Source organism: Cryptomeria japonica, chromosome 9 (assembly GCF_030272615.1).
Source record: "Cryptomeria japonica chromosome 9, Sugi_1.0, whole genome shotgun sequence".
Taxonomy (NCBI): Eukaryota; Viridiplantae; Streptophyta; class Pinopsida; order Cupressales; family Cupressaceae; genus Cryptomeria; species Cryptomeria japonica.
Window position 1 is genome coordinate 631,168,792 of NC_081413.1, and position 10,232 is coordinate 631,179,023.

Sequence of the window (10,232 nt, forward strand, 5' to 3'; positions counted from 1 at the left end):
CAAAGGAATTTGATTTCATGTCAGTCCAATAGGATTACATTGCAAGTTCCTAGGTTCATTGTATCTAGACACATTTGGTAACACGACACAAAATCACCATCAAAGTGTCGGTGGATGGTAACTCATCACAAAAATATACCAGTTGGTAACTCATCACAGAGTATTACCGGTTTATACAGCTTTTTTGGTTACCGTTTGGTAACTCAGAGTAATACTGGTTCAAACAGATTTCTGGTTGACAAAAATTGAAGATTGGAAAAAAGATAACTGCCACTTCTAGCTCCTTTGCTCCGCTCCGCTAGAGATCCTTAAACCGCTTGATCTCTCTATGTTGCTTGGGTCTTTATACTGCTTGAGATTGGTAAACACTTTCTACATAACATCAATAGTCTAAAGACTACAACATGATAACGGTTTGGAACAATTACCGGTTGAGCATAATTCATATATTCACAAAGTGATCTCATAGCAAGTGTGTGTGCATCAATGACAATCACAACATAATCATCAAAATGCCAACACAACAACCCAACACAATTTATTAAATGCATAGGTAATAAAATTTTAATAAACTTTACCTACTCATCTAGAAATATCTAATAATAGTATGTGCCTAAGTTGGACTTTAGCACCATAAATAGGGAAAATCTATTACACTAACACCCCCCTTAAGTGTAACTTAGGGAGAAAAATGGAATATGAAATGATAGTGATGGATCCCAACAACTAGGCCATGTTAGGTACTAATGTACAACTAAGCATGTAGCTAATCTCTTACAAATGGACAAAAGGATGAAATGTCATGGGACAAAACTCCTCTACAAAAAAGAAAGAATGCAAAATCAAATCAAGAAGTGATGAATGAAGGTCTCCACAATATCCCCCAATAACGACATACATCATGAAAATACAATACAATAGCTCTCCCATAGGAGGGAAAATGAGAAACTATAGGCCCTCCATAATGAATAACCAACTATGATAATAATAAGTATTTGAAGACAAAAGAATATCCAATGCTTACAAAAAAATTGTCTCCCCTTAGGAAGAAAAAAAATCCTGTAGAGATGGTGGTATGCTTCCCATTTTGGAGAGGAATTTGTAGGAAGTGGAATCCAATTATATGATCATGTCTTTGAAAACTGCTTAAGTATCTCCTTGTCCATGAAAGATGATGATGCCACCCTCCAATCAGGTACATACCCAAACAAAAAAGCAAACAAAAAAATGAAACTATGTGGAAATTGATATAGAGAAATATCCAAATATGAAGATGATGTGACAATAGCTACAACTTCCACAATCAAGAGAAAATATAAATCACCAAAAATGATAGTATTGAGATGAAATTATATATCTACTAATGTACATATGCTCTTCTTATAATGGCATGAGAAAGAAAGAGAGCACCAATGATGTGTGAGGGTAGTTACATCAACCCAACACAATTTACTAAATGTATAGGTAATAAAATAGCAATAAACTCTACCCACTCACCTAGAAAATTTGATAATACTATGTGCCTAAGTTGGACTTAAGCACCGTAAATAGGGAAAACCTATTTACACAAACATTTACTAGTTGATTCCTTTGATTTATAATTTTGATTTACATAAGGACTATCTTATTTCCTTTGATAAAGTTGAAATCTACTCAATAGCCTTATCTAGGTTATCTCCTTGATTCTGAGATATCCTTTGCAACTCATCTTTCAACCCATAACATGTTCTACACTCCTACAATTTATTTGGTGGTCTAACTCCTTTCAAACAAGTAAAGACAAAACATGGTTGAATATAACCTTACTCTGTTTGTCTTCAAATACTATGATTTTTGTGGCAATAATTTGCAATTTAGCAACTTTCTTGACCTTTACTCCACAATCAAACCCTTCTATCTTCATCGATCCACAATCTTTAGGTGGCTTAACCAAACAATTACAACCTTTCAAACATCTTCATGATCTCCCACTTTTTGTTCACCTTGGCTCTAATACAAAATAATGAAATATGAAAACAATAGAATGAATAACTACATAATGTACAAATAGAATATATCAAAATTAAATGTATTACATTGTATTCATTCTCATTACATTTTCATAATACATTGTTGTGTATAAATAGAAAGGAATATAATTGAATTTTTCAACTACCAATAAACAAATAACTAATACAATATTAATGTTCAATATCCTTAAGTGAAATAATTTTGAAACATCATCTCCTAATACCTTACATTGTATTGAAATATCAATCATCTCTATATTAGTCACCTACCTTTAATTATTCAGACCACTTAACTTTACCACTACATTTTGTGCAAGCCCTGACTTTGTCACGTAGCAAATAAATGAAAAAAAAGTGCTTGGAATGACACCTGCAACCACTTCTACTATTTTGGAGACTTAATGCATACACTACAAGTTTGCAAAAATAAATATGTAGTATTTACCATTGTGATAATGTTTTAAATCAAGGACAAGTAGATCCCATTATTAAAATTAAATATTAAATCAATTTTTCTATTGTTATGCATGCCTAAGATCATAATAGCTTTGATACCAAGTGAGAAATTATAGAGCATAAATATATATTTCCTATACATCAAATAGAAGGATTCATAGATCCTTAAATAAGTGCATGCATGGAGAGATGTGTCTCTTCCATCAAACATGCCCATTGATAAATTATAGCTTATATTTTAAAAAACAACATGATTTTGTTATGCAACCTTAAGAAATTGTTTGGTCCATTGAAATGAATGTTGGATAACAATTAATCATCTAAATAATTACAATGTATAATATGAATGCTAATAAAAGAAAAAAACAAATCATTATTTAAAGATTAGATTAGATAATGAATAGTGTCCTCATCCTATTCCATAAGACAACATGTGTAGGAGCCTGATTTTTCTTTGGTTAGAGTTAATTTTCATCTTTTACACCAAGTACATTACAATAGTTTCTATACCAATGGAAAAAGAAAATGAAAAAGAAAGAGAACCAAAAACAACAATAAAGAAGCCATTGGAGAATCTAAGAGAGCCAAAACTATTGTAGAGAATTCTACAATGACCTTCAAGGGTGTTTAAGAGTGTCGTTGCATTCACATAAAGATTATAATACCCATGAATGCTGTGTACTATTAAAAAATTACTTGAGTGTGAGAAATTGTGTGGTTTTTAATGATATAGATTAAAAATAGAGAATATGAGGGAAACGTAGAAAGGTTTAAGTCCAAACAACAACCACCATCAATCTAAGCATGCAATAGGTGGTGTAGTACTAAAAAATAATTGTTAAATAACAAATCTGTTCTGGAACACTAATATGTCATGTAGATGTTGATACATTGTTACATTGTGTTATTTTTGGAACAATTATAATGCCTAGAAAGATTAAACACTAGGAAACAACAAGGTTCAGAAATATGAAGTATGATTTTACACAAGGATTATGAGAGGCATGTTCAAAGTTCACTGATATTAATTATGATATTACACAAATGGATTATAAGAGGCATGTTCTTGACACCATACACACCACCAAAAATAAAAATCTAAGACGGGTGAAAATAAATCTAAAAACATATTAGGGGAAAGAAAAATTAAGGTGGGTCCAAAACATAATCTAAAATTGCTAGAGTTTTCAATTTTTAACATGACAACCCCAATTTAGTACAAGGTATAAAATTGTTATTAACTGTGTGGTTTTTAAACCAAATAAAATTTAAATGGGTGAAAGTTTTACCATATCTATTTTCAAACAGTGAAAACATAAAATAAATTGGGAGGTTTAATTTCAATACTTAAATAATCCTTCACCATCTGAAGTCTCAAGCAATATGGGTTTATGAAGGATATCAAGAAATTGATTTTTAATAGAAGATTTTATATTATCTAGAAGATCATTTTCGCTATCTAATATGCGAGCACAATTTTGAGGCTGAAACTTCTTCTACTAAAAGCCAAAGGTTGAGGAATATCCCTAGAACAACAATCATACTCTCTCATCCTTTATGTTGTTGAAGTCTTGCATTCAATGTGTCTTGATTCTTGACAGACATTCAACTTTACTAACAAACTAAAATCCATTTGAAAAAAATAATTTAAAACGAATGACAATAAATTCTAGATTTCTGCCCTTTCTTTCACATTTTCATGTACCTCTTGAAATTCACCTACATTGTTACAACTTTTTGGTGAAAATATCCCAATATTCTGAAAGAAGATTATATAGATGAATCCAGACCGGGGTGAGGTTAGTGTTGCAAGATAAAAGGGTCGATATTCGGCCATCATTCTTGTATGAACAATCCGACCTTCAATTCTTGTCCATCATTCAAAAGCCTTCAATAATTTTGTCAGTTTCTTCTTCAGACAGACACAGGAATATGACAATAAAATGTCTATTGTAGCTTTTAAAGATCTCGAGTTTCTGAGCTCTGATTGAGAGGAGGGCAACATTGTATGACATTGAAAATTATAGTTTGATTCCTCTTTACATAATACATATTGACAAATCAAATTTAGATTTAACAACCAAATTATTTTAAAAGCCAAGAACCAGAGTAAGGACTGACAGATAGTATGTCATATGCCAACAGCTATATTAATTATATTACGTCAAAAGCTAAATTTTAACTCAGATGGTCTTTGCAGTCTGAAAGAAGAGCACAATAGCGAAGAAACTTTCCACAAAATATAAAGCTTGTGCCATCCTCACGTATAATTAATTCATATCAATACTGGTAACAGAAAACAGGTGCATGTCCTACACTGACATTATGGCAATCTAGGAAACCCTTGCAAGAGAAGGAAATGTTCGTCCTCTTTAAAGAGCTGCATGCTTTTGTGCTGGAGCATCTCATCCACAACTTCGTCTTCAAATTCTAAAATGCACCCCATCTTCAACATCTCACACAACCCTGCAACAAGGATTGGATCTGCTGACAATAACCCCTTTGAAACCACCTCTGCAAATTCAGTTGCCAGTGACAACCTCACCTTTGGATTGTGTCGATTAGGCATCTTTAATAAAATCCTATTGTTTTCCTTTTCCCAGCGCACAAAGGAAGTTGCAGTTGCAACAATATTCTCTGGATCACCATCCTCTGTTCTCAGTGCCAAAGTGTATGAAACTGCCAAGGGCTCTGCGATTTCATAAGCAGGTAACTCTAAAAGAGTTTTAACCATTCCATGCCGTTTATCTGCTGATATATTGAAGGATGGGTATGCAAGATAAGCAAAAACAATTCTATATAGTCCTCCTCTGAAAAATCCTTCCCCTCTTTGTAGCTTGCGTAAGGACGCATCATTTGATATAGAGACCTCATTTTTTTGAGCCACTTCAGAAATATTTTTCACTCCAAGGGAGTTATACAGTGAGAACAAGAAGTGCAAGGGTATTTCAAAATCAGAGGGGTTTGGATGCCATGCGAATATGGATCTTGCGGAAGTTCTTTTGAATAATGCTGTAAGTTCAAGATCATCAGGGACAAACACATCAGAAGGAGGATTCAATTTAAACAAGTCTCCATTTCTTTTTTGAGTAGGAAATTTGAGACCTTTTGATCCCATAATTGTCTCTACTTCTGAAGGAGAAATTAACCAGTACTTTAGAATGCCTTTCCAAACAGAAATACACTCTGTTTCCGCTACATGATGATTAGCTGATGAACAATCCAGCCACACATTGCAATACTCCTCAACTCTAGGACGCATAAGCACTCCAAGTTTAGTGGAGAAAAAGGGAAGCAATGAAGTTTCCTAAATATTCTCAAGGACGTGTAGCTTGTGATTGAAAAGGCCATCGTCATGAATTATACACATAGCTGGATCTGTCCACACTCCATCACCACGACTACCATGTGAAGGAATCCAGATTTTGACAGAATCCTTGTTATTGGGTGTCCACTGGAATCGGCTAAGATATGTAGAGCCTGGTTATAGACGCGAAATCTGTATGCATTTTAAGATGTTTTGCAACTACTTCACACCCCTCTCCAAATTTGATGACCACGCCAATGTATTCGAGGACAACCTTGAATACACCCATAGATCTCCTGTAGAATGAAGAATCGCTAAAAGAAAGATCATTTGACTGGAAGCCGGCCTGTGACCACTCATCATCTAACAAGAAACACATGTTTGGATATTGATATCCTCTAGAGGTTTTCAGCCATTTTGCTTCCATGATACTTGTCTTGAATTCTGTAGGAAGCGACCGACTAGAGGTGTCTAGCAAATGTTGAATCCAATCTAGAAGGAGAAGAGCTTCCTCTTGCCCAATTACGAAAGGGAATCCGGGTACTTGACCATTTGGTGGCTTTAGATGTGGAATATCTATTGCTTTAAGTCCACTAGTAATAAACAATGTAAGCTGACGTAAACTTCCTCCTGCCTGTTGAAGAGCGCATGAGGGAGGGCTTAGGTAATCATTTGACGGTATGACAGACTCCTGCACAGCCCATCGATTTTTACCAATTAACTTTGCCCATTTCCCTATGGCTGCTGGAACTAGTTTTGTTTGGTCATTCCTGACTATGGATCCGGATTCATTAAGTATCGGCAATTTGGAGCATAATGCTTGCATCTTTGTTGAATCAATTTAATTGTTTGCCGCGGAAAAATGCAGAAATTGGGCCACACGCACAACGAATTCCTTGCTTTCAGAGACGTAAACATCTTCAATAACCTTCTCAATGAAACTCGAGAGGGAAATTTCAGTGGTTTTAGCATTCCGACTGAGCCATTGTAGTAGACTAGTTCGCTGATTATCCCTCAGATGCGAAATGGCTGTTTGAATTGCCTTTGGGATGAATTTGTAACGTGTCGTACCCCCTAGCTCTTTGTTCCATCTTATCGGCCATTCAGCGTCATTCATACTCTGGGAAAAGTAAATTCCATGCTGAGAAGAAACTACGTGAAATATGTTCGTCCAATCCACGGCATGAGGGCAACTGTCATTGTGATACTTGAGCAGCGGAAATGAAAGGAGATTGAAAAAAAAATCACTTTCCATCCAATGTTCCTCTACAAAACAGAGGAGCTGAACATACACATCTTCAGATAGTCCACGCACCCATACAGTGTTACTTCTGATATAGAGGGAGTACCACTCAAAACTTACGTACGGCACTTCCAAGAAAGGACTGTAAAATGTCCATACATGGGTGAATTACGAGCACACCATTAAAGCAGAGAGCATTCGGATGGTTTGCTGATTTTTGCAATATCTCCCTAAAGGCAGGAAGTATACGACGAGCTCGTGAAGGAGTGCAGTACGTATTCGATTGGCCTTCACAGAGAATGATTTTTTCTGTTTTCAGGCGGATTTGGATAGCTTGCCGAACGCTTTCTAACTGAGGATACGAAAGAGGATGAATTGGAAGGTATTTGTCATAGCAATAGCTTCTCGAGGATTGTGGTGCAGATTCTACGCTTTGCACAAGAAAAGCAAAGGCTGAACAAAATGCGGCGGGAATGCACTCGAGAATCCCTTGATTCCACTTATTATCCCACCTTATGCTCTCTCTTGATGATACCAGCATGAAGTCCGCCTGTATGATAAGTGGCAATCCAGTCACCATTTCCGTGGGAAAAAAGGCATAAATGCCAGCATTGATTTTGTTTCTTGTCGTTGTCACTCGTTGATCCTGCGGTAAGGCCAGCGTGATCACCCAGTTATCAACCTCATCTCTTCCTTCCACCCGATTTTCTTTCTTCACAGGAAACCGTTGCCTCCACATATAGTAACTGCATTCTTCATTTTCTTGGGCGGAGAGGTGCAGAATGAAGGATTCACTTTCTTCGTTTTTATTACTTTGAAATGCTGTCTCTTTCGACACAGAAATCAAATTTATCCGCTTCTGATTCTCCTCCCGAATTGAAAATCTCTTTATTTTTGACAAAAACAATATCATTTCTGGACGAACATTAGCGAGTTGCTCTTTCACAGCTTCAACTTTTTCATGGCGTAGAGGCAGAATTATAACAGTATTAGGTAGATCTTGTACACTTCTACCGCCGTACACGTTGAGAATATCTTGAAGGCTTGGTTTATCATCAACCCACTCTGGAACAATGTACCCGATTTTGGTGACCGGAGAAGGGATTTCGTTGAAACGAATTTGATACCCATTACTGAAAATATAAGGGTGTCCGCTTGCTGAGAACAAGCTCTTAAACCCAATTCCTGTGGATAACAATATACGGTGCACTTTAGTAGCACAGTTTTTCACATATCTATAATGATCATTGCTTATTTCTATATTTGATTCATTATAGTTGCTTATTTCTATATTTGATTTTGTTAAAAGGGTTTTTAAATCATCATTTCAAATGACATTCTATGACTTTTCGTATAAGAAAGAAAAATTATTAAAAAAAAGTTAACAAACAGATATTATTTGTTGAATCTGTTTATAAGTTAGATCTGTTCATGTTACGAACAGTAAATAATCGACTTGCATTTATTCAGTTGTAAATGCAGTTGAATACCTTTTTCTCCTATATAGTCTCCACCTTGCCTTTTACCCTTTTTTGTGGATCGTCCAACACTGCAGACTGACTCAGTGTTCTTGGAGGTGAAGCCTTTCTCATTGTTAAAGACTAGCAGAGAAGCAGGAGCACCCACCCCCGTGATATCTCTATTTGTAATTACAAACTCTACCGATGGTTCCACTTCAGCTGCATAATCATTATCTTCGGCATTCTGTCAAATAAGACACATGCTAATCAAACGTTTAAGAATGAATTGAATCTGCTTCAAAATGATAAAGTTTTAAGTCATAGAGATAATTATCGGATTACCAGGAAAATCATTAGAAATAAACAAAACGTATGTAACAGTAAAGCAGTTGACCTGAATCAGTTCCATAAGAAAATGGACATCCTTTGTATAAATCTCTGCAGACAGATGCTTAACAGCATGATGAAGGTCTTCAACAAGTGGATTTTCTTCTCTACCGATTGAGAACTTCTCCCTCCTTATCTGTTCAATATGCTCTCTTGGAGTTGCCATTTGATTCACACAGCTGGACAATCAACTAAATCAAACACATGCAGAATAGGGAATCGATAGGGAATGTTTACGCAAAAGCTCAATAGGCAATGGATAGAGGTTGTGTATGCAATTCGTAGACTTTGGGTACTTGCATTTGATTGAGATATGTGTACTTGCAATTGATCGAGATATCTAAAGAGAGGGAAAGAGGTTTTTTTTTAATAGAGAACCTCTTAAAAATTTTAGGTTAGGATTAAGAGGTGTAATGAAAAATGGTCAGCTCAGAGAGTAGATATAAGAAATAATAAAATATTAGAAAGATAATTAAAAGTAAATTAAGAGATCAATGATATTTGTCATGGGAGGATAAAGTTAATGATATTGTAGTCACACAAATCTGTCCAGCTTAATTAAATAAATATTCGCTATTTATTTGATTAAAAATCCACTAGCCATCAATTAATTAAATTTATATTTAATTAATTCATCCCCAAACATTCTTCTATTGATTAAATAAATTATTCAATTTATTTTAATTAATTCATTAAATCAAATTCCATTCAATTAAATAAATAAAATCTATTTATTTAATTAAATCCCCTTTTCCTCTTTTAAATAAATTAAATAAAACATTTATTTAAATCATTATCCCCACCCCACTTGCATTTTCCTACAAATGCAACTTGCACACATTTATTGAAATAAATGAATTTTTATTTTAATAAAATCCTATTTTCCCTCACCCACCAAATCCACTTGCAAAATCTAATACCCCTCTAGATTCTTCTAACCCCTTCCTAATTAGCCTAATCCATCCCCTAATTATTGTCACATTTCTAAGCAAAGGGAAGTCACTTCTCAAAGCCTAAAAGTCTTTGATAACCATTAAAGGCTTTCAACCTTCAACCACTAAATGTCTCAAAGTCTTGGATAACCTTTGAAAGCTTCCAACCTTCAACCACTTAATCCACAAAGTCTTCAAAAACCATTAATGGTTAACCCAAACCCTCTTACATGGTTAAAACATTTGTTTTGACTCAACCTCTACCCAACCCAAGGGTCTCATCAAGCCTTTAATGCTTTGACCATGATTATCTCTTAATCATTTGCACAAAGGTTTATCCTTGGATTAACTCTTAATCCAGTGGGTAATCCTAATTTAGACTTGACCCTTACCTTCTAGATAACCATGAAGTCTTCTCAGGCATTCAATGCCTCCAAC

At 35.0% G+C, this 10,232-nt stretch overlaps 1 protein-coding gene across 1 annotated transcript; it reads right to left on the reverse strand.

The window, feature by feature from the left end:
• Positions 1-6,613: 6,613 nt before the first annotated feature.
• Positions 6,614-9,028, reverse strand: LOC131048286 (protein NO VEIN-like). The gene is made up of 4 exons (XM_057982182.2): positions 8,870-9,028; positions 8,506-8,719; positions 7,140-8,200; positions 6,614-7,054 (listed from the first exon to the last, which is right to left on the reverse strand). The coding sequence occupies exons 1-4, from the start codon at positions 9,026-9,028 to the stop codon at positions 6,614-6,616; spliced, it is 1,875 nt and encodes a 624-aa protein (XP_057838165.2).
• Positions 9,029-10,232: the final 1,204 nt, after the last annotated feature.

Excerpts from the sequence above, each read along its gene's own strand:
- LOC131048286 (XM_057982182.2), bottom strand. The coding sequence starts at position 9,028 with ATGGCAACTCCAAGAGAGCATATTGAACAGATAAGGAGGGAGAAGTTC. Across the intron at positions 8,720-8,869 it reads TTCTTATGGAACTGATTCAG|AATGCCGAAGATAATGATTA; the intron begins GTCAACTGCTTT and ends CTTATTTGACAG. Across the intron at positions 8,201-8,505 it reads AGACTATATAGGAGAAAAAG|GAATTGGGTTTAAGAGCTTG; the intron begins GTATTCAACTGC and ends TGTTATCCACAG.